At 37.3% G+C, this 25,136-nt stretch overlaps 1 protein-coding gene across 1 annotated transcript in view; it reads right to left on the bottom strand.

The window, feature by feature from the left end:
• Positions 1 to 25,136, bottom strand: part of TTN (titin) — a 303,381-nt gene that overhangs the window by 113,244 nt on the left and 165,001 nt on the right. The window contains exons 158-187 of the mRNA XM_067471246.1: positions 24,959 to 25,033; positions 24,583 to 24,684; positions 24,349 to 24,414; positions 23,384 to 23,455; positions 22,083 to 22,160; positions 21,470 to 21,568; positions 19,557 to 21,077; positions 19,084 to 19,167; positions 18,737 to 18,817; positions 18,415 to 18,501; positions 17,167 to 17,247; positions 16,702 to 16,797; positions 14,530 to 14,604; positions 13,518 to 13,619; positions 12,964 to 13,050; positions 12,567 to 12,614; positions 10,886 to 10,960; positions 10,039 to 10,092; positions 8,471 to 8,866; positions 8,088 to 8,363; positions 6,721 to 6,996; positions 5,974 to 6,113; positions 4,961 to 5,087; positions 3,472 to 3,735; positions 3,093 to 3,359; positions 2,664 to 2,927; positions 2,422 to 2,561; positions 2,089 to 2,215; positions 1,637 to 1,903; positions 1,264 to 1,530 (exon numbers count right to left, since the gene is read on the bottom strand). Coding sequence (XP_067327347.1) covers positions 1,264 to 1,530; positions 1,637 to 1,903; positions 2,089 to 2,215; positions 2,422 to 2,561; positions 2,664 to 2,927; positions 3,093 to 3,359; positions 3,472 to 3,735; positions 4,961 to 5,087; positions 5,974 to 6,113; positions 6,721 to 6,996; positions 8,088 to 8,363; positions 8,471 to 8,866; positions 10,039 to 10,092; positions 10,886 to 10,960; positions 12,567 to 12,614; positions 12,964 to 13,050; positions 13,518 to 13,619; positions 14,530 to 14,604; positions 16,702 to 16,797; positions 17,167 to 17,247; positions 18,415 to 18,501; positions 18,737 to 18,817; positions 19,084 to 19,167; positions 19,557 to 21,077; positions 21,470 to 21,568; positions 22,083 to 22,160; positions 23,384 to 23,455; positions 24,349 to 24,414; positions 24,583 to 24,684; positions 24,959 to 25,033 — 5,694 coding nt within the window. The remainder of the gene's footprint in view (positions 1 to 1,263; positions 1,531 to 1,636; positions 1,904 to 2,088; positions 2,216 to 2,421; positions 2,562 to 2,663; positions 2,928 to 3,092; positions 3,360 to 3,471; positions 3,736 to 4,960; positions 5,088 to 5,973; positions 6,114 to 6,720; positions 6,997 to 8,087; positions 8,364 to 8,470; positions 8,867 to 10,038; positions 10,093 to 10,885; positions 10,961 to 12,566; positions 12,615 to 12,963; positions 13,051 to 13,517; positions 13,620 to 14,529; positions 14,605 to 16,701; positions 16,798 to 17,166; positions 17,248 to 18,414; positions 18,502 to 18,736; positions 18,818 to 19,083; positions 19,168 to 19,556; positions 21,078 to 21,469; positions 21,569 to 22,082; positions 22,161 to 23,383; positions 23,456 to 24,348; positions 24,415 to 24,582; positions 24,685 to 24,958; positions 25,034 to 25,136) is intronic.

Here is a 25,136-nt window from a genome sequence, read left to right as displayed (position 1 = left end):
TAATGGATTATCCTTCCTCTTCCTATAAAGGGGCTGATTTCTGAAGGAGTGAAAGCTTTCTGAAAGCAAGGCTAACAACTTGTCATTCTCCAAAATAGTTGATGCTTTGCTTTTAGAAAAATTTCCAACTCTAGAACTGAAAGCAGCATGGCAGGCTATGAGCTATGTATTTGTTTCCTGCTCATTTAAGAGATTTATACCCTGCTTTTGTGTTTATTTTTTAAGGTGGTGGCTTACAACAACGGAAACAAACGGAGACAATACGACACCCAAAATTCATAAAGACCATACTGCTGCAATTGGAACGAGACTAGAACAAGGATCAAAGAGCAGCACAAAATAAAATACACCAGAACTATACAAAAACATAAAAACCACTCTGATGTTTTAAAGGGGAAAAGGACAGTCTTAGTCTGATGCTTTAATTATTAGAGTAAGTAAGGAATTGAATTGTGGCAGGAAAGAAAAGGACAACCGATATTAAGCTGCCATGCTTTCTCCTTTTCAATTTTAGGTATATTTTAGTATAAGGACAATAAGTTTTAATACTATTTTCAGTCTAAAAGTAGTTATAACTAGCTAAATACAGGAGATGAATTAATTAAACTTCAATTGTGTTATTAGAGGAGGGTTGTGATCTAGTAATTAATGTGAAGTACTTCTTTACAGCATAACAGAAAACCCAATACATCTACTGGAAACTAATTCATGCAGGTCATTTTCAGGCTAATAAATGTATCTAAAACACAAAAAAGTTGAAGGGTGCAATTCTATGCACACTTCCCTAGGAAGAAGCACTACTGAACTCAGTAAGGCTTACTTTCCTATTAGTAGGCCATTGTGGCCATACAGTGAACGAGTCACATAAAATGTCATAACAATGTACAGATCAGAGACATCTACAGTAAAACAGTAAGGCCAAAATCAAAACGAAGGAATAACAGAAGAGTCAGAGATCGAGTGGCAATGATATAACAAAACACAACAACCAGTAATAGTCAATCCGCAGAAGCTTTCCAAATTAGGAAAGATCTTTGTTGTCGCTCAAAAAGATTGCAGAGAGGAGATTTAATGAGCAAGAAAGCCCTAATCCTCCTCCAAAAAGTGGTATCTGGAATAGGATCTCCTGAGAAGATATCAAGATCTTCCCAAAGAAGAGAGGGAGGTTCTTATGGACAGATTTTGTACAGTGTTGTGCCTGCACTCCTGGAAAAGACTTTATATAGTATGATCTGTTATGTAAATCACTCAGGTCACACATACCAAGAACAGTAAGTTTTGCTTCGCATGTTTTGCCCATAGCCTCCACTTTGATCTGAGAAGTATCATCAATATTGAGATCTTTAAACAGCAATGTATGGAATTTGCCATCATCCTTCATTGTCACAACTTTGGTTATATGGAGCCGTTGGTCATTCTTGTACCATATGACAGGAATGTTGTCATGGGACAACTCAACAGTAAACTCTGCGGTTTCACGCTCCTTTGCTGTTACATCCTTGAGAGGCGTTATAAATTGAAGACGAATGCCTAAACCATAAAAGTATCCCATTAAATTTTGATTGTGGTTAAAAGAAATGATACAAATTTGAAAACTGAACACACTGTCAGAAGATGAAAGTGGGACAAAACAAACCTTCAATGATCAGCTTGGCACTTGTGTGTTTATCTTCAGCCTCAAATATATATTTGACTTCATCCTCAAAAGCCACAGACTTAATGACCAGGGCATGCTTTGTGCCTTCTGGCCTGATTTCAAATTTCTCATCTCCTATGATCTCTTGGGTTCCTTTCAACCAACGGAAACTCTTTGGTTCCCTTGATACCTCACACTCAAATTTAGCTTCATCCTTCTCAAAGACTTTGACATCACTGAGTGGAGTTATAAAGATGAGAGGCAGTTCTGAAATCAAATCAGGGAATGAAGAGTGTCAGGAATTGATTTCTGTTAGTGATACCAGCTATGGATTGTAACAACAACAACAACAACAACTATTATTATTATTGTCATCATTATAATCCTCATTGCTGGTAGATACTAATAAATTTTGCAATATAGATATAATGGGGACATCTTCTGAAGCCTACCTTTCACTTTCAGGTTAGCAGCACTTTTAGCATTTGCGGCCTGGAAAGACACTTCTCCGGTCATATCCAATTTGCAGTTGTAAAGGACCAGAATGTGTTTCTTGCCATCTTCAATAATTTCACAATCCTGATTTATTTTTTTACAGGGGGAAGAAAGTAATAATTTTGTTTTGATGACTCACTGATTTTTTATAATATCATAAGAAAGTTTTATTTTGCTTTTTAAATTGGTACTATGGCTTTTTTGTTAGAAAGGGGATTTATTTATTAATTATTTTAAAAAGTAAAAAATAATAACAAATTTTGTTAAAAAAGGGGGGGGGGGAGACTTACAGGTGAAGCTGTTAAAGTTTCTCCTTTTAACTTCCAAATTGCATGAACATCAGGCTCTGAGATTTCAACCTCAAATCGAGCGGTTTCTCCAACAAATACTTCTTGTCCATATAGGGGGCGCTCTATTTTTATCATTCGAGCTGAAAGTAAAGGTATAGGAAGACATCTCAGACTTCCTGCCTTGATTAAGGGGGGTGTAAAAGGTTCTGATCAGATCCTTTTGAAGGCAGACTATCACTTACCCTCAATCTTAACTTCAGAATTGGTCTTGTCAGTCCCACAGCTACATTCATAGTTTCCCTTATCAGCATCTGACACCTTTTTAATTTTTAATATGCGGCGCTTGCCATCAGTCTTTATGGAGATTCTCTTGGAAGCCACAAGTTCCTCACCATCTTTATACCACTTCACTGGCACATCTTTGCTAAGTTCACACTCCAGAATGACATCATCTTTCTCAACGGCGGTATAGTCTTGCAGTTTCACAGTGAAATATGGGTCAGCTTCTATAAGATATCAGTTGGGTATGAAGTGGTTACAATTTGAAGAGGTTAGTAATGTCAACACATACATAAAAAGCACAAATTACAGTCAATACACAAAAAAAGATCTGGATAAATAAGAGAAATACATACAGTGTGGAATAATCACAGCACATGACGACATATTACCTAAAACCTTCAGGTGTGCCTCAGTGTGCAATGCCTTAACTTGAGCTTTGATCTCAGAGATGTCATCAAGGGTCACTTCTTGTATTTCTAATTTGTGTTTCTTCCCTTCCGCAGAAAAGCGAACTGTTCTGCTAGTGTGGAGTTTCTTATCATTTTTGAACCAGGTCACTGGCATATCATCGTGGGAAAGTTCAAATTCAAAGTGAGCTGTTTCTCCTTCCTTCACTGTTTGATCTTTGAGAGGAGTGATGAATTTCAGCCTAACCCCTGGAAATCAGGAAATGACAATTAATGTCCCACAGTCATGGCCACTGAAATTTACAAATAATTGTCCATTCTTATAAATTTTGCTCGATCCTTTATCTAGTAATGAACTTGCCTTCTACAATTAGTTTTGCTGTGGTTTTCTTTCCTTCAACTTCGGCAGTGTACTCTCCTTCATCGTCAAACTGGGAATCGTTGATGACGAGAATATGTTTCTTTCCATCTGCAATGATGTCAAACTTTTCCCCAACTTTGATTATGTCAGTGCCTTTAGACCACATGACATTGGCTTCCCTGGTGAGCACACATTCAAACCTGGCCTGCCGCTTCTCTGGTACAGTCACATCTTTCAGAGGCACAGCAAAGTCAAGCTCGATTTCTGCAAATGAAAGTGACAACATTTTGTTTAAGCACACAATGGTAATAATATAAGATCCCCTTACTTTTGTATCACTTGTAGTAGTGGGTGCAGAGAGGGGACTACTATTTGCCCTTCCAGAAGGAAGGAGAGAAGACTAGGATCATCGTGATACTACAAGACATGATGAAGAATGGGAGAAAAGGGACAGTTAAAGAGATTTCATTTCCCGCCCTCAGCATGAGGGTGGGAAAGCGCTTTGCTCCCTTACAATGAAGGGAGAGACAAATAAACTTGTCCCAGCCTGGACTTGTTGGTGGGCAGGGTCGGCAGAAGCACATTCCCCACACATCTCATTCCTCGTCTCTCCCATTGTTTGAGGATGAGTTGGCCTCTGATGGTCACTACCTTGTTTTATTACATAACAAGTTCAAGTTCAAGTTCATGTACAAGTTTATGTTCATGTCCTTAAATTTGGTTGGCAGATCACACAGTAACATATAATAAAAGTTTCCCATCGTTAACCCACAATATTGTGTTGTCTCGGGATTTCACTGGTGGGAGAGCAAATAAAACCCGGCTCTGCCCATCTGTCATTGGCTTGCCCACCCTCCTTGGTGGTTAATACAAGCATTAGCCTTTGATGGTTGGGTAGGAATTTTCATTCCCCTTTGTCTTGGATTTGGAAAAACTGTTTTCCCTGCTTTGTAATTGATTCTCCAGGGTATAGTGGGGCAACTAGCTATAGGTAGTACTGTAAGAGATTTTAGATGCATTTCTTAAATTCATTTAAAAGTTCTGCCATTATATGTTATTTAATTTTAGTTTTGAATTTCATAGAATTTAATTAGTATTTGGATCAGTATGTTCAGACTTCCTTGCCTAGTCTAGATTTAGTGGCTTGTTTCTGATGTATGCGATTGCTCACTCTTGACATACTGAAGAAGAAGTAAATATATATCTACTTTATCACAGACTACACTATGCAACCTTGATTAAATAGTTTAAAACTATTTAAGTCTTTGTTTATCCATATACTTGTATCCCTGTGGTTCTCTTTTGATTCAGTGGGGAAAAAATTTGCAATACATTACCTTTCACTTCTGAGGACCTCACCTCTGAGGAAGTTTGCCATAGTTGCAGGCGAAACGTCAGGAGAAATGCCTCTAGAACATGGCCATATAGCCCGAAAAACCCCACAAGAACTGAGTAATTCCGGCCATGAAAGCCTTCGACAATACATTACCTTTCACTGTCAGGATAGCTGCAGTAACTGCATTCAGTGCCTGATAGAGAACTTCTCCAGCTTGGTCTACTTTGACTTTGTGCAATGTTAAGAAACGTTTTCCTTCTTCAGCTTTAATATCACAAGTCTGAAATAAATCAAATATTTAATGATACAAAAAGTGGAATTGCTCTGACAAAATGTAGCATTTAAAAAAAATCTTCATAACGATATAATTTCATTGTTTCAGAGTGTAGCCATACTCTTTGCTCTGGATAAAAATATTTCTACCTTCCCTCTGAGCTAAACCTAGCTTCCTAAAGATCCTAGCATATGGTAGCACAAAAAGTCTTGCATTAAAAGGTTATGTGACAGAAAATATTAAGGTTCCTTCTACACATTGCCACATATCAGCTTTGAACCAGATTACCTGGCAGTATAGACTCATAAAATCCAGTTCAAAGCAGATAATCTGGATTATCTGGTTTGATAATCTGGATTATCTGGTTTGATAATCTGGATTATATGGCAGTGTAGAAGAGGCCTATGAAGACCTTATTAAATTTGTGGCATCATCATAAGCTAACAGGTGACCTGAAGGTACGTGTACACACACAATCAATTATTTCATGTTGTGTAATGATGTTCCATCTTTGAATTTGCAGACTTCATAAAAACAGTGACTGGAACCTTGTTTTAGGCACTATGCTGGACTAAATAAGACAGCAGCAATGCTGGCAGCAAAAGAAGGGAAAAGGCTGCAAGTGTAGCAACCATGGAGGTAATTAGGCTGATTGGATCTCGTAGATTTTTGTCTGCCCCCCCCCCCCCCCCATCACTATGCATCCCTGGAAAAAGTGGATCATTTAGCATTCTAGCTGATGTGTCTTGCTGAAAATGAAAACTAATAATAATAAAACCCCAACAGTTGTATATCCTATAAGAAGACACTGTCTGAATTGGTATTGTCTAATATAACTCCAACTGCTGCATAATATGTTTCAAGTAATAAATTCTGAAGCACAGATTCTTACAGGTGAAGGCCTGAGAATTTCTCCTTTCAGTTTCCATTCCCCAGCGATATCCGCTTCAGAAATCTCACAATCAAAGCTGGCTGTTTCTTTCTCATAAACAGTAACATCTTCAAGAGGTTTAAGCAGGTCAACTTCACGTTCTGGAAATGAAACATGAATGAATTAATAATAAGTATGTAATAAGCTAGGAGGTTAAGATCTTCTGGGGAGGCCCTGCTCTTGTTCCTGTCTCATTCACAGGTGCGGTAGGTGGGGACGAGAGACAGGGCCTTCCCAGTGGTGGACCCCTTGGCTATGGCACTCCCTCCCTAGTGAAATTATATCAGTCCCCTCCCTCCTGACCTTCAGGAAAAAGTTATAAACATGGATGTGGGACCAAGCGCTCAGTTAGTAATTTACCAGTGCAATAAGAGAACATGAATAGTGCAATGACAATCTGACATGGCCTCAAATTATGATATTGGATAGTGTGATTTTAAAGACGTGGCTTTTAATGTTTGATATGTTTTTAATTGACTGTTTTAGTGTATATGGTTATTTTACTGATGTATGGCATTGAATCGCTGCCTATATATGTGTGCCGCTTTGAGTCCCCTATGGATTGAGATGGGCGGGGCATAAATATGGTAAATAAATAAATAAATAAATAATCTGTGAAATATTCCCACTGTCTCTGGTAATGTATGTCTCATTTTAATAGGTAAAACTACTAGCAAGCCTATTGTATGAATGCAATAGCTTTCTTACCACCAAGGGTCAGTTTTGCTGGATATCGACGACCTTCAACTTCCACTGCATACTCCCCAATATCTTCTGGTAAGGCATTCTTAATTTTGAGGAAGAGATGAGGTCCTTCTTTTATAATTTCTGTTTTGTCAGTTGGTTCAAAAGGAATCTCTTCATCCCCTCTGTACCATTTAATATTCGGGGTATCCTTCACAACATCACAAGAGAAGATGGCAGTACCCTTTGGTTTCACATGCTGGTCTCTGATTGGTTTCACTAGCCAGTCTTTTATCATTTCTGTAGGACAAAACACAATAAAGATAAATAACAAATGCTCTTTTGCTTCTTACATTTTTGTAGCAACTCAGAAGACGATGTTATTTTCATGATTTTGTCTACATTTTCTCTCCTTATCAACTCTCCCCATAGTTTATACTGCAATCTTGGGCATGTCTACTCAGAAATAAACCTCATGGCGTTGAGTTCAACTTAATCCTATGTGGGTATATATTGACTTGAAATACTTTACATGTCTAATTAGAAGAAAGTGTCATGGACTTCAATAGCACTTATACCTAAATAAATGCATAAAGAAATCCAGCCTTAAAGGTCACTATGCACATTTATACATGCATACAGTTATGCATGCCGAATAAATATCTTATTTTTATAAGATATTTATCTATATATTTTTTCATTGTTATACAACTCTGGACATAGAAGGGCAACTGCTCTTTCTCAGTTAAGAAGATATGGATTTAGGCTGGGTCTTTGTTATTTGTTTCCTAGTTGGCAATCAGCTAAATTGATACATCTACTTGGTAATCAATAAAGTCAATATAATATTATATGAAAAAATAAAATCAAAAACATTTACTACAATGTATAAAGCAAGAAACTAGGAAACTCTCACATATGGACCTATTGGCAAGGATTCATTTATTAGAGTTCTAATTCATTTTCCATTGGTTGTCAAACTTGGAAATCAGTACAAATCAGTAGATCTTTTCCAGTGGTAAATCAAATAAATTAGCCAGGATGCATCATTTCCGAAACTCAAGCCACATCTACACTGCTATATAATGCAGTTTAACTGCATTGAACTGCATTATATCAATCTAATGGAGTTTCAGACTTCATTATATGGCAATGCAGATGGAGCTTCGGTTCAATTACTTCTGGGTTGCAAGATTAGGATGATCTTGCGGTACTAAAACCTGAGGCCTAAGAATGACTATAATGTCATGGGTCCAAGTTCTGTTGATGTTATTAAGCATGATATACCTTGCACACACCTTTCTTTATAACATACCAAAATTTTGTGTACACCAAGGATACACAGTTTAGAGAGGAATGTAACTTATAATCTTGAGAGGAATGTAACTCACCAATAACTTTAACACTCGATTTACAGCTGATATTAGCACCATCAACGGTCACAGAGTACTCTCCACCATCAGTATCATCAGAATCCATGATAGTGATGGCATGCTGCAAACCAATAATGCCCAAGGCAAGTTTCCCAGGTTTATCCTTGATAATTTTCCCATCTTTTCTCCAGACCACATCTCTCTCCTTGTTCAGTTCACAGCTTAGATAAAATGGCTGCCCTTTTATGACTGTAAGTTCCTCCTCTAGAGTCTTCACAAAACGTACTGGTAGTTCTGGGAAAGAGAATAAAAACATGATTTACATGTTATATCAATCACATATGTGGTGATTCATTGTAATGATCACCTAACACCAGCATGGTGATAGTTCTAGGGAATACCTTCAACAACAAGCTTCGCTGTAGAGGTCTTTTCTTTGTTTCCCAGTTTCAGCACGCAAGTATACTCCCCAGCATCTGAAAGCTGGACATCAATAATATGGAGCTTCCTGTCTTTCCCATCAGACAGAAACTTGTACTTAGGGCTCTCACGGATATTGCTGCCATCTTTCATCCATGTAGTAATGGCAGTAGAGGGAGAAATGAGACACTCAAAGATGGCAGACGAGCCTACGGATTCAGCTTCGGTCAGCACTATGTCTTTGATTTCCTTCACGAACTTGAGTGGCACAGCTTTAAGTTGGTATTGGAAAGGTGCCTCATCAGGAGGTTTGTCACCACCACTTCCCGGTCGTAACTTTCTCCTCTCCGCATCTGCTGGTGAAGGTGTCTTTTTAGCTACAAATCAGACATAGAAATATATAAAACTGATCTCTGCATGGATTCTATTTTCACGAACACAGTTAAAAGCAGTTTGATAGAAAGCAGTTTCCAATTTGACAGATTAATTTGTGAATGGAGTTAGAAGTGTAGATGAGACACAAAAGTCAAGCAAGTTTTTCTGTTCACTAGTTCAATTTTCAGGGAATCTATTTATCCTCTTTCCCTCTCCTTTCACACACATGTGGGTCCCTTCTATACTGGCATATAAAATCCAGATTATCTGATTTGAACTGGATTATATGGCAGTGAAGACACATATAATCCAGTTGGAGCAGATAATGAACTGCTCCAAGTCGCCTCTGGGCTGAGAGGGGCGGTATATAAATATAGTAAATAAATAAATAATGTAGATTATCTGATTTGATAACCTGGATTATGTGGCGGTGTAGAAGGGGCCTTTGATGTACATATCCTAGAAAGATCCTAGATCAGTGCTATGAGATATGCAGTCCTGGGAAGGGTGCTATGGACCTGCTCTATCTTTTTCTGATAGGCTAGGGACCAATCTTATCTTTGTGCCCAATTAATAAAACCGTTTCTCTCTCCTCTGGAAAGAACTCTCAACTACCAGTCAGGTTCTTTTCCAACTGCCATATAAAATCCAGATTATTTGCTTTAAACTGGATTATATGGCAATGTAGACTCATGTAATCCAGTTCAACACAGATAATGTGGATTATCTGCTTTGATCATCTGGATTATATAGCAGGATAGAAGGGGCCTCAGTAGTTTGTGAACTGGCACAGTTCCAAGGACCATCACTTTTAATATTGCTGTTCAAGATGTGAATTCCCAACAATGTGGCCAATTCTTCCAACAATGCATTCCATGTTGGCTTACTCATACAGGAATGGCATTTTACCATTTATTTGCTTTGTAAACTGCTCAACAGTTTCACTACAAGCACTGAAGGAACTGAAAGAGTTCAGTTTCAGTGGATAAATGGAATGGGGCCCTGCGGTGAAGTGGAGTGATGTGGGACACTTTCAGCAGATGTGGGATGAGGTTGAAAGTGCATTCATTTTGGGCTATTAAGATTTTGCATAGTTCAAAGCATAAAAACTGGGATTAATAAATATAAATCTATGTAGGGAGTAAGTTTTACTAGTATAGTTATATTTTCTTACCTTTAATGGGACTTCTGCCCTTGGCAGCATCCTTCTCTGGTGTTGTCTTGGGTTCTGGAATAATATAAAAATAATATTGTTAGATTTGAAATCACATTTATAATGTGCTTATTCTTAAAAAAAGGTTTATGCCCTTAAAGCAGAGGAGGACTACTGTATATTCTCATATATAAGACTAGGAATTTTAGTAAACAGTATCCTGAGTAGACTTACCCATGAGTCAATGTAAGTACCGTAACTTATCTCTTATACTAAAAAGTAATCATCCCCTTCTCTGAGTAGAATGGCAAAAGGTGGCTGCCCCCTGATGTCATTCCTTTTCACTGAATTACTCTTGACTTATCTACAGGTCATATCAAAATCCACAATATCGGCTGCAAATCTGCCCTCAACGTATATGAAATCTACTTTTACATGGGTATATGGTACTTTATCTTTCTACTCCTCCTAGACCAGTGGTTCTCAGCCTGTGGGTCCCCAGGTGTTTTGGCCCACAACTCCCAGAAATCCCAGTCAGTTTACCAGCTGGACTGGATTATATGAGTCTACACTGCCATATAATTCACTTCCAATCAGATGATCTGGATTTTATTTGGCAGTGTAGAAGGGGCCTATATGATACAAGGCATGGATCATCCTGACTTTTTTATTCAATAATAAATCTTTAAACTTCAGTATAGCCTAATGAGCTGTGCTACTTTAATGAGTTGTGTTTTCAATTTCCGTAACAGCAAAAAAAAAAAAAAATGTTGGCATTCTAAATAATTTAGGTCTGGTTATTTTTGGATATTTTTGGATGATTACTTGTTCCAAAGTGAACATATTACAAGAATAGTTATTTACTTACCTGCTTTCTTCCCTACTACTGGAGCTGTTACAGGAGCAGTTTCAGGTGTTGGTTTTGCAGCAGGAGATTTTAAGGCTGTGGAAAGAATTAAAGTATTTTTAATATACTTTTTAAATTTATAAACTGATAAAAAGTATTTTAATATATTTTTTATTTATAAACTGATAAAAGACTATTTTTAATTCTTAGCACAAAGGAATAAGCACTAATGTAAGTAAATGTCAGTTTACCCCTGAAAGCATATTTCAGATTGCATTGTAAATGCCATGTCATACCCTTTTAGGATCCCTTTGAACCATGAAGTATTAACTGGTTTTGAGTTTTCATTGCATTAGGATATGATAGTGACAGGAATATTGGTTTAACTAAGCAACTTCCATCTTGATTAATGAGGCATTACAGCATCCTATACATTCGTACACAAGTAAATGTGACAATGGTTTTTACCTATTTATTGAATTTATATTGTGTCTTCCTGACAAAAAAAATTAGCATGTATGGCAACTGATAACAAGAAACAAAGGCTGGGTCTATACTGCCATATAATCCAGGTTATTAAAGCAGAAAATACTAATTATCTGCTTTGAACTGGATTATAATAAGGTCCCATCTATATACACTGCCATATAAAATCCAGATTATCATCTTTGAACTGGATTATATGGCAATGTAGAGTCATATAATCCAGTTCAAAGCAGATAATGTGGATTATCTGCTTTGATAATCTGGATTATATAGCAGGATAGAAGGGGTCTCAGTAGTTTGTGAATTGGCACAGTTCCACGGACCACCACTTTGAATATTGCTGTTCAAGATGTGAATTCCCAAGATGTGGCAGTGTACATACAGCCTGTGGGCCCATCCAGACAGGGCCCAAAATACTTTTATTGGGACTACCAACAGGTCAGTCTGCACAGCCTAATTTGCTTCTTCAGACCCTGTGGGCCCAGAGAAGTGAAGAGAAAACCCACTCCCTCCCCAAATCCCCCCTAAAACCTTTAAAATAAAATAAAAGCTTACAGGGTCACCATGCTTCCTGGAACATAGAAATATAGTGCTAGGAGATGGGGGGGGGGGGGAGGGAATTGTTTCTCCCTCCCCCCACCACTTCCTGGAGAAACATTGGTACATGCCAGAAAGCATGCAGAGAGGCATAATGGTGGTCTGGTAAGTTTTTATTTTATTTTAAAGGTTTTAGGGGTTTGATTTGGGTTGTCCCCATTCCAGTGCGGTAGCTACTGTGCTGCAATGGGGACAAGCGACAGGAAAGCCTACTTCTTTTGGGCACCCATCCGGACAGCAACGTATGTGGAAACGGGTAACTTTAGCCTGTTTTCACCCGCAATAAATTGCTGTCTGGAAGTGCTCTGAGTCTACACTGCCATACAATCCAGTTCAAGGCAGATAATTTTGATTTTATATGGCTGTGTAGATGTGGCCTGAGAAAGATCAGATACCATTAAAACATAAAAACATGATAAAATACAATTGATATTGGGCTTTTAAAAATGAACCAATGTTAAACTATATATTCCGTTAACTTCTACACAGATATCAAAGGCTATTTTTTATTAAAGGGATTTTACCTGAAGATACTGTGAGATTCATACTAATATTGATACTTATATCACAATTGGGTTCTGAAGATACACTGTGTGATCACAGTTTTAAAATGTCTTACCTACTGCAGGCTTTGGTTCAGGAATCGTTGCTGGTTTAGGTTCTGGAACTTTAAAGGCAAAAATGATGTATAAGATTAAAAAAATATTAAGACAGAATATTTCAAATGCATCGGGATATGCAAAATTGTCAGCAAGACAGACACACAATTAAGAGAAGATGCATTGTAATTTTTATAGGTTTTCATAAATTAAAACAGAAGAGCACGTCTGAGTTGCCAAATAAGAAGAGCTGGAAAAAGAAGAAGAAATCACTAAGCGTGAAAAGAAAAATGAAGAGCGAGAAGAGAAGATGGTAGCTTTTTGGCTGGCAATATGAAAGATTAGTGTAGCTTTCAGGTTCATGGTCAAAAGCAGTTTTAGTTGTAGTCGCATGAAAAGAGCACTACATTTGTGTACCTTTGGCTGGTTCAGGCACAGGTTTCTCTTTTTCCTCCCTTTTCTTTAAAGGTGTGATCTCAATTTTCTTTCTTGCAATCTCTGGCTCTTTAAAACACATTCAATGTATTTGTAAGCAGGATTTAAATACTTTTGCTTCCCTTGTACATTAAAAGACTTTAACTAGCATGTTTTTGTTAAATTGTGAAGATTGCCGAATGCAGCAAAGATGAACAGACACCTTTGCAGCACAAGATAAAAGAGACAGACAAAACGATAAGCACTTACAGAGTCATACATTAAATATGGCATTCTGAACGGTTTATTTCATACAAAGTAGAGACGGATAAACAAAGAATATGGAGGGTTAGAGCCAAAATTGTGACACTACGGATGGTGCCACCCCACAATTTAAAATATCCCCTTTATGTGTCTCTCTCTTATCTTCCACAGATCGATTGAATCATTAAAAAATCATGGTTGAGGTGCTGGCACCCAGAAATATTTAGGGAAACAGGGACTTAAATGGAGTTTCTTGTAGGCCAACATCATAGCTGTCTGATTTGCACTTGTACCTTCAGGCTTCTTTATCTTTTCAACAACAGGCTTGGGTTCAACTTTAGGTTCTTTCTCTGGTTTTGCTTCCTCCTCCTCTGGTTTCTTAGCTGTTCTTGGGACTTTAAAAAGAGAAATAATTTTCTTTCAACGAAGCTATAAGGAGCTTTATTTGAAAGAATCCTCTATTTAAAACATGCAGATGAACGACAGATTCATACCAATCTCCTCACACGGGTTGCCAGAATCGTCACGCATCATGGAGAGTCCAGCAACCATAGTTGGGGGACGTAGGAAACCCACCACTTCCCCATGCCCAGCATTGTCCAGCTTACCAGTAAGGCGATCCCATGAGGGGAAGCGATTGCCATGTGCCTTCTCTCCCACTGCTTCTGGTACAACATGGGAAGCCTCCCATGATGCTGCCATGGCAGCATATGATGGTTCCATGCTAGTTTGCCCATGGAGCTCCACCGGAAGTTCCTCTGTTTCATGAGATGGGAGCCGGCGAGTTACGTGGGTAAACTAGGGCTGAACCGGTGTATGCCGCCAAAGTAAGCCCTGTCTGCTGTAGTCGATATAGTTGCAGTAACTCCCAGACTCTGCTTATGGAGAGCAGTTCTCTACTCTTTCTCCTGACCACTATGTATCATCCAACCAGCTTTTGTGAAGAAATTCCTTTTGAAAAAGGATGAAGTTACATCCTTTTAAGGGCAAGAACAACACTGGGTTTTTAATGTTGGTAAAAATATGGTGATCAGAGCTTCCAGATGGCCAGGAGTTTCCATTATCTTCCATTATTTTAATATATATCTTTGTATTTAGAATTGGAGTTAGTTTTTCTTTCAAGCAAAACAAATAAGTAATCAGCTTAATAATATTATTACTGTACTTCCCAAGAGCGGTTTTGCAAGGAAACGTTCAAATAAAGCACTTTGATTGGCTGCTATATGAGTCAATAATCATGCTGGGATAGCTGTTATTATGGACTATTCGCTATTTGAAAAAAAAAAGATTGCGAAATAACAATACCTTTTTTCAAAACAATTTCTTCCTTAGGTGGTGCAGGAGCTTCAGGAATCTGTCTTCGTGTTTTCAGTGAAGGTACTTTAAATGATATTAATTTAACAATAAGCCCACCAGCAATCAGAGCCATCCTCAAGTTATTTATATCATGCACAACTGGCACTGAGCACTTTTGATATGCATCAAAGATTGATTGTCAAAAGATAAAGACAAATGTTGCTTCTGAACAAATTTCTCGTGAGAGACGTATAACTTACATTTCCATTTAAACTGCAGACAAACATAGATACATCCACTGTTTTTCTGGTTTTAGGTCTTTTGTTTCTCAAGCCTTTTTCCCCTCCACAAAAAGATTTCCTCTTTTATTATTAACAACATTTTTTGTAAGAAAAGTAATTTCTGCATTGTACATCACACATATATATATTCATCACCATACCTTTAGTATCATGCTTAAGAGTCTGAAAATGCTTAAGAGTCTTAAATGAACCATCCTTTAATAAAAAAAGAACGTTAAAGGGCTCTAACAGAGAACATCCACAATCAAGTGAAATTGAATACATAGCACAAAACACCTAAAAGTAGAGTATCATGCTTCATACAGACAAAAACAAGACATATAGACCTGGAGTTGAAATGCCATGTTGCGACAACATAAGAAGGAAAGGAGGGTTTGGGGTTGTGTAAAACCCCTGAAGCCATTAAATTACCCAAGCATATAATAATTTGTTTCCATTGGAGGCTACTGGTATAGATGGGATAACAGCGTTTAACTTTCGTTAAAACTTTGGTATCATTTGTAGGCTCAAAACTGGCAAGATGCTTCAAAGGGAACCTCTCTTGGTATCTATAGGAAATTGTGATACATTTGAATTTACAGCTCCCAGAAGCTGTCCTCTCCTTTTTGCCTTGTCTTTTACTCATGTTGTATTTTGAAATGGTCAGATCACTAGTCAAATAAATAAATTATATATAGCTTCCAGAAGACAACAATCAGGAAATGGCAGGAGAAGGGTCCAGAAACTGTAGCGTGTATTATAGCAAATAGAAGCTTTCCTCAGTATGATGTGTTTTATGTATGGGGAAAAAAAGGAAGTATTACCTATTTTAAAAGTTAAACAGTATTTTTACTGGGCCAGGCCTTCAAAGTCATATTCTCAAGGATTGAACTGAAGTCTATCTTCTTCACGAGATAAAAAGATTGTATCTCAAAACTTGCTATATTATGATTTTTAGAATATTTGATAAAAAGGAAAGCAATGCTACATGTATAGGCTTATTTTAATTATCTGCTATTGATTTTCATTAGCAATTGATAGATTATCCAGATTATCAAAGCAAATAATCCGCATTATATGGATTATATGAGTCTACACTGCCATATAATACCGTTCAAAGCAGATAATTTGGATTTTATATGACAGTGTTTAGACTCATATAATCTAAGTCCTTGAGCTCCATTTTCTTTCTCAAAAATGTTAAAAGCCAGTTGTATTTAACCCCCTGGTTTTATATATATTCTTTCAAAGGAACTTTGGGAACATTTCAGAGAACTATCAAAATACTTTCCTGCACCCAGTGGGCTATGGCTTTGTGAATCTCAAAGGATTAGTATCCAATACACTATGTAACAAATGGTTTCTCAAACTTGGGATATTATGGTTACTATGCCACATGAAGTATTTTTGAGCAAGCATATGCCCCAGAATGCACATAATGCAACTCTCTGGATTGTGAACCTAAAATGTGATTTGAGATAAATACAACAAACAAACAAACAAACAAACAAACAAACAAACAATAACAAAAAATGGAAAATATTAAGGCAGTTTTATTGCTTCTCTCTCTCTCCACTTTGCACTATAGTCTTCAAACAGAAGAGGAGCATTATTGAATATTTTCTGTGGATTAATTATCAGTAAGTTGAAACATTAAACCGAAACCATTCAAACATTCAGTTAGATTAACATTAATATATTAACAGCGCAATCCTATATCCACTTACTGAGAAGTAAGTCCCATTGAGTTCACTAGGACTTATTAAATTTAAATAAATGGGCATAGGATGGCAGCTGAAAGATCACACTTTCAAAAATGCTTTTATGAGTGAATGTGTCTTAGTTATATAATGGGGGCTTAGTATTGCTGTTAAATGCTGTTTAGGGTTGCTGCTGATACCTTTAAACGGGGCCTTTTCCTCCTTAACTTCCTCTTTTGGTGGGAAAGGCACACGGGGTTTGGGCTTTTCGGGTATCTTCTTTTCTGGTTCTGGCTCTTTAAATGATATGGTGGTAGATTCAGTGCAAATGAAATAAATGAAAACATCTAATTGTACCAACGTAAACCCCTGCTTCAATAGACTCCATTAGTAAAACTCCCAGTAATGCAAATGCAGCAATAAATAATTCAAATGAAAATGTGTGAAATGGAAGAATGAGTTCTTAGCAAATGGGAATGATTAGATACATGAAGATAATGTGAATGTACAGCACAAAATGAAATGATACAAAAACAAGGAGACAATACATGTACACAAACACATGTACGTACTTTCAACAAACACAAAGAATCCCTACATGGCAAGATGGAGAAGGATGAGGCAAAAGAAAACAGGATGTTTTAACCTCACTCTGATATAGATACCTTCTTCTGTTGGAATTATCTCTTCTTTTTCTGGAGCAGGAATTGGCTCTTCAGGTTCAATTTCCTCTGTAACTTCGGGTTCTTTAAAGAATATTGACAACTAGCATAAGATTGCCATTCAAAAGACTAGATGGCAAGAAGAACTGCAGACGGGTCACACATAACACTGGGACATTTTATCAACACACAAATTCACAGAGAAACAAGTCAATGTTACAGTGTGGGTATTTCATCTGTACAGGTCCTGGGGCTGAATGCAAGTGTGGACAAGAATTGTTTGTAAGAATGCCTTTCTATTGCATTTTGCATATATGGAAAATCTTACTTCTGTTGGATGCTCTGTGACTTAAAACTGTTTAGTTATTGGGTTGTTGTAGGTTTTCGAGGCTGTACGTCCATGTTCTGGAAGTATTCTCTCCTGTTTAGTTATTTCTGGATCACCCACACAAACTTACTTTAAAAATGAAACCACATAGGCAACAATTTGTGATGTACAGGTGTGAGATTTTCCTTTAAAGAAGGCAGGGCATATTTTATAGTAAAAATGTTCATTTTTCAAAGGTAATGTTAGCCGAAGTTTAATCTTCTCAGGATTGGGGCTGCAATAGCGCAGCTAAAACTACTAGCAGTTCAAAGCCACAAGTCGGTGGCTTTGAACTGGCTGTCAGCCCTAACTTCTGAGCTGTCAGCCCTAGCTTCTGACAACCTAACAGTTCGAAAGCATATAATAGGAGTAGATCAATAGGTACCTCCTCTGCGGGGAGGTAAAATGGCACCTTATGCAGACAAGATCAAAGAAAGTCTACTGACATCAGGCTCCTTGGCATGGAAAAAGAGCACCTCCTCATGGCTGGAGTTGAGCATCACCTCCAGACGCCGGGGATGGAAAAGGGAAGACCTTTTCCTCTGTCTGCCTGTGTATTGTATGTTGTTCACTCTTGTAAAAAGCCACTTAATGTTTGCCTTATATATGAAAAACTGTAATCTGCTCTGAGTCTCTTTGGGGAGATAAAGCAGAATATAAATAGAATGTATTATTATTCAGAAACTGTTATTCTCCAGATGTAAAATCATCTGCAACCATTAAAGGATAAAGCTTCAAATGTGCTTTATTATGAAAGTTTCAACCATTAGCCAATTCTGCAAACAGACATACTACATACTTCAGACAGTTTTACATATAAGACCACACAAAAGTCAGACAAAACAAAATAGAACAAAGATGATGACATGAATAAGAACATGTACCTTTAGGTGGCAAAGCTTCTGGCTCTTTTGGCATAGCGCGAGGCACTTTTTCTTTTGGGACAGGTTTCTTGGGCACTTCTGGCTCTTCTAGAAATTTTAATTTGATTTAATTCATTGGTTATTCATAATGGTGTCCATAAAACATCAAAGATTAAGACTATGATGTCAAAGATAGTACTGTCTTTAGTGTTTGAACTTGAATCCTTTTCTCCAATTCCCCACCAAGTTATGGATAGCACACATTTTACACACATCAATACAAATGACAAATTCTACAAGAGGATCAAAAAAAAATTAAAATACACAAACAGAGGATAAGTACCTTCGGTGGGTGGTGGTTCTGTTTTTTTAAGTGTGACGGCAGGGATTTTCTTTTCTGGAATTTTCTTGGGTTCTTCAGGCGCTTTAAAGATAATATTCCAGTTTTAATTTAAGAATTATTGGTGTAAATTATACCAAATGTCAAGAAAAGAAAGTGGTCACAAAAGACATGCCACAGACAAAGACATAGTCATTACACACATGTACATTATGTAAACACACTCTACAGTATATCATAAAATGAACTCAAGATAGAACTGTAGAAAATATAATTTAGAAGAGAGCTTTTAAAAGACTTTAAAAAAGAAATTATCTTCTTTAGGTGTCCGTATTGGAACTGACATATACCTTTAGGTGGTGGTGGTTTGACTTTTTTAACCACAGGAGCTGGAACTTTCTTTTCCGGAACGGCTTTCTTGGGTACCTCAGGCACTTTAAAGATATTAGTTCATTTATTAAAAGGCAAGAAAAAAAACCATAAAGCAGCAGGTCTATTGCACATGAAATCACACAACTTCTTCCTGATTCTGCTTTCATATATACATTTATCATTTTGATTCCTCAATAGGATGATTAATAAAATACTATATGCTCAACAAATTATTTTGCAGAATCAGTAAGAACATTATGGCTCTATTTCTCTCTCTCTGTCGCTCTCACATACACACAAACTCTCGCACACACTTGCTTGCACATACAACAAACATATACATACATTACAACATTATGTACAAGACTATTTTTCTAAAATTGCTCAACACTAACTCACAGAATACTTAAGAAGTCAGATTCATTCTTGAAGAAAACAATATGCCATGTACCTTTCGCTGGAAGAGGCTTTTTAGGTTCTTCTGGGGCAGCAATGACTTCTGGTTCTCTCGGAGCAGGTTCTGGCTCTTCGGGTGAAATAAGAGCCTCTCGTTCCTCAGCAATGTATTCTTCGGGCTCTTCATAAGCAGAAACTTGCTCGGGTTCTTCAAATGCATCTATGGCTTCTAGCTCTTGGTGAACAGACACATGTTGCCGTTCTCTGTATCCAATAAAGGTCTTCACTTCTCGTTCTTCTTCAAGCTCTTCAGTAGGTGCGGGCTCTGGTTTTTTGAACACAGGTTCTGGTTTCTTTGGTGCAGGTGGCTCTGGTTTTTTAGGCACAGCTGCAAGTTTAGGTTTTTTAGGCACTGCAACAGGTTCTGGTTTTTTAGGCTCTACTGGAGGTTCTGGTTTTTTAGGCACTGCAACAGGTTCTGGTTTTTTAGGTACGGCTGCAGGTTCTGGTTTCTTAGGTACAGCTACAGGTTTGGGCTTTTTAGGTAGAATAACAGGTGCAGGTTCTTCAGGAGCAGCAATGACTTCTGGTTCTTTAGGAATAACAACAGGTTCTGGTTCCTCGTATGAAATAAGAGCCTCTCGTTCCTCGGCAAAGTATTCTTCGGGCTCTGTTAATTCAAAAGTTGCAGCACTCTCCGCTTCTTCAAATGCAGTGATGGTCTCTATCTCTTGGTGAACAGACACATGTTGTCGTTCTCTGTATCCAATAAAGGTCTGCACTTCTCGTTCTTCTTCATACTCTTCAGCAGGTGGAGCCTCTGGTTTTTTGAACATGGGTTCTGGTTTCTTAGCCACTGTTGCAGGTTCTGGTTTTTTAGGTACAGGAGCAAGTTTAGGCTTTTTAGGCTCTGCAGCTGGTTCTGGTTTTTTGGGTACAGCTGCAGGTTCTGGTTTCTTGGGTACAATTTTAGGCTTGGGCTTTTTAGGCACAATAGCAGGTGCAGGTTCAGGTACTTCAGGGGCAACAATAATTTCTTCTTCTTCAGGAACAGCAACAGGTTCTGGTTCTTCATATGAAATAAGAGCCTCTCGTTCCTCTGCAATGTATTCTTCAGACTCCGTTAATTCAAAAGTTGAAGCACTCTCAGGTTCTTCAAATGCAGTGATGGCCTCTATCTCTTGATGAACAGACATATGCTTTCGTTCTCTGTACCCAATAAATGTCTCTACTTCTCGTTCTTCTTCCCGCTCTTCAACTGATGGAGGCTTTGGTTTCTTTAATGCAAATTCTGGTTTCTTAGGCATAGTTGGAGGCTCTGGTTTCTTAGGCATAGTTGGAGGCTCTGGTTTCTTAGGCACAGTTGGAGGCTCTGGTTTCTTAGGCATAGTTGGAGGCTCAGGTTTTTTAGTCACAATGGTAGGTTTGGGTTTTTTAGGCACAAGAGCGGGTTTAGGTTCCTCAGGAACAACAATGACTTCAGGTTCTTCATAAACAGGTTCAGGTTCTTCATATACTAGAGTGACTTCTGTTTCCTCAAAAGTCATAACAGGTTCCGGTTCTTCATATTCTGGCTCTTTAGGTAAAACAACAGTTACTTTTTACTGGTATAGTTTTCTAATATACTCTGAATGTTTAAAAGATGTTAGTTTTTATTTTAAGAATGTCTAAAGATATTTAGTTAACACAAAGAAGCAACCAAGGAAGAAGAAAAAGAAGAAGAAGAATGAAGCACAGTGGACAAATATAACAAAAGCTTCACTTGTTTGGCCCCATATTAGGGCACATGGAGAACAACATTTGTGAAATTATGCACACCTAAGCATTCAGTTTCACGGGTCTGTGCCAAGAGTGTTGTCTATAAGTGAAATACTAAGCAAGAAAGCACAGTCAGGACAAGAAATGTATAGACATGAGTCATAAAGACATTTAAACAATGCTCTGTACAAATGCATCAATGAAATGTACCTTTGACAGGAGCAGGTTCCGGTTTTTTAAGTACTGGCTTTTTAAGTACAGGGGTTGGCTCTTTTTCTTCCACCACAGGCTTTTTGGGAATTTCAGGCACTTTAAAAATATTAATTAGTAATTACTATATCATTTTGAAAGAGCAATGAAACATAAAAGACAAGAAACTAACAAAACTTCAGTAAGTGCCTGTCACATTCCCATCCTCAAAAGGGTGTACCAGTACATTAACTATAAACCATGTGTACCATCAGATTGACTGTAAAGATGGAGGTGCTATATACATATAACATATGTGTACCATCATATGGACTGTAATGATGGGAATGTCACATACATATAACATACGTGAATCACCAGATGGACGGTAATGATGGGGGTGCCATAAACATATAACATATGTGTACCATCAGATGGACTTTAATGATGGGGTGCCATTTACATGTAACACGTGTGCCTCCAGATGGACTGTAATGATGGAGGTGCCATATACATATAACAGAGTGTAGTTAAGAGAATACAAGACGTAGTCTTGACAGTTTATCAAAAAGAAATAAGAGAATAAGAAAGAAGATGGGCTTTTCTTCACACTTGTATCATATATAACGGATACCTTTAGCTGGTGGTGGTTCCTTCTTTTTGAGTGCAGGGACTTTCTCTTCAGGCACAGGTTTCTTGGGCACTTCAGGCACTTTAAAGATATTTGTTTATTATTATTATTAAGTAAAACTGAGTATGTAAAATATGAGTAACATGAAAACATACATGAAGATGTAAGCTGTGCATACAGATATAACACATGAAGATAGAATGCTTGATTGCACAACACTACATATGTGTTTCAGTTGCTGTTGCTGTTTTTTAAAACAAACATATAGATAAAAACAGAGATATCACACACATTGCAAGAATATTCTATATATGATTTCTCTGTGACAATGAAACAACATGTTACAAATAGTAAAGCACCAGAAGATAGAGACAGTGTGTCATAGTGGTTTGAGTGTATGACTTTGATGTGGCGAAGTTGAAAAACCTGCTAAATCATGAAAACCTAGTATGTGGCTTGAGACAAGTCTCACTGCCTTAGACATTGAGGAAAGCAATATCAAACTTACTTCGAATAAACCTTGCCAAAAAAATGTTAGGCCAAAACTGCTGTAAGCCATAGTTCACAGCAACAACACCCAAAGGTCAACTTGGCAAAAAGGTTGCAGATCTTCTTATTTTAATATGGTTTGCAATTATATATTGAATATAACAATATATTGGATTCTTAGCATCCTTTGGTTACAATGAATGCGACCCATGAAAGAATGTACTACCATTTTTGTGAAATACTATAATTTTCTGCTTTATAGTGCTTATTGTCTTTCTTTATGTATATTCTCATGCTGTGTAGTGATTTTTTTTGTGTGAAGTTCCCCAGGTAGCTCTTATGTTAAGAGTATATGTTGCACCTGATGATGTGCAGAAAACGTGGTCACTGAGTTGTGTGGTGGGTTAAAATTGTTCTAGTTACATGCTGCACCATTACTGTGTCTCAAAAGGCATAAGTCCTGGGCCATGTATAATCTAGCTCAAGTTAAGCTTTACCTTATTCTCACTGATTTCAGTGGAAATTCAGTTGACATTTTTAAACATGGGAAGATGTTGGGCAATCCTATAATATTTACTCAGAAGTAAATTTCATAGTATCATTAGGCCTAGAACTTCAACATCAACAGTGTTTGGGTTCAGTAGGATAATGCTGATAATTCTGAATAAAGTGACAAATATTAAGTTTATGGAAAGAAAATAAAAACTGGAATCCTGCTCTGTTAAAATCCATGGAAGTTTTACCACTGGAGCCTATAAAAGCAGAACTGAATCCAAACATTTTGAATCTGTGATTATTTTTGTATGGACAAATACCTTTGGCCGGGGGAGGTTCTGGTTTCTTAGGCACTTTTTCTTCTGGGACAATTTTCTTGGGCACTTCTGGCACTTAAAAGATAGTATGGTTTTGAATGTGTAATATCAAATATGCCCAAAGTTTGAAAACAATCAACACAAAACACAAGAACAACAACTTATAACATTAAAATATAATTTTATCTTGCTGTCTACTAACACTGCCTTTTATTTGGCTTCGATGCACATTACAACGCTTTTGGATTGGTTTATTCCCCTTCAGATTGTAATTCTTGGGAAAGGCCTAGATCACAAATGATTTGTAGTTTGTCATCCAATTTTATAATACTTCCACTCAGTGATCACAATAAATGCACGATGTTTGGAAAATTGAGCATTGGAGATTGTTCCCTGTTGCATACTTTCTGATTTTTTTTTCAATAATGCAATGCTTGTGATAGAAAAAAGGTAACACTGGTGCTCATGTAACATAATGTGAAACCCTCCAGATTATAAAAAGGCAGCTCTTTTTTGTAGAGCGTATATACTTATAGGCTTTTTCTATATGACCAATGTGGTTGGCCTTACTGCTCTCATTCTGCTTCTAACCTCTATATGCCGACTGTATGCAAGAGTCAACTCTGTGCATATAACTGTGTATAATGACAGAATAAAAGATTCAAAGTTATGGTCTGGAAGTATTTCATATGCTGGTTGGCAGAAAATAAACAGATATGCACAGTCAACACACTGGATGGAAGACCATTGGGAAGCTTATTTGAAAATAGTTAAGAATTTTAATTAATGATTTTAATAATAGTTTTTAAGAGTTTTTTTTAAAAAAGACAACAAGAACATTCCAAGTATTCACAGTTTCTCACATATGGAAATCCTGGACACACTAGAAGAAAACATGTAGGACAACATATACCATGTTCACCAAAATTAAGATGCTTCTATATGTTTAAAGTAAAAACTATAGCTACCTTTAGCAGGTGGAGCTTCTGGTTCAGGAAGTTTCTTCTCTGGAACTTTCTTGGGAACTTCTGGCACTTGAAAATATATTGGTGAGTTTAAATTTTAATATTTAGGATAGATCAGATGAACCGTTTTTAAAAACAATCACAACTTTATACAAGAAACCCAAGTACAAGCAGACAAATATATTTTGTGACCACAGCAAGGCCAAAAGTACTTGAAGATGATGAAGTGATATCTACCTTTTGCAGGAGGAGGCTCTGGCTTTTTAAGTTCTGGCTTTTTGAGCTCTGGCTTTTTGAGCTCTACCTTCTCTTCAGGAACTTTCTTGGGTACTTCAGGAACTTGAAAGAAAATTATTTATTTTATTTGTGGAATTTCAAAGATGTGTGTGAAATACAGTAATAAAAACACATGGAGCTAAGACAACAACAACACCAAACTTCATGGATATGGACAAAACTAGTAGAAGCATGACACAATTCACAGAAGGGAATTCTCTATATATTTACAGACCATACAGCAAGAAAATGGAGACAGAGACCTATAATCTTCTCTCCTTAAGAAAATATGAGTTAAATATTGACCTGGTTTCATGATATAACAAGTAACACATACCTTTGGGTTCTGGTTTCTTAGGCACTTCAGCAGGTATTTTCTTTTCTGGAACAACTTTCTTTGGTTCTTCTGGCACTTAAACAAAATAATAGTACTTTAAGAAGCTGATGCAAAGAATAAGCAAATTCTTCATTGCTAAATACCAGTGTGAAACATTGCCAGAGTCCATCATTCAAGT

This window comes from Anolis sagrei, chromosome 1 (genome assembly GCF_037176765.1).
Source record: "Anolis sagrei isolate rAnoSag1 chromosome 1, rAnoSag1.mat, whole genome shotgun sequence".
Lineage (NCBI taxonomy): Eukaryota > Metazoa > Chordata > Lepidosauria > Squamata > Dactyloidae > Anolis > Anolis sagrei.
The sequence above is the reverse complement of the archived record's forward strand: the minus strand, read 5'-3'. Positions and strand labels throughout refer to the sequence as shown.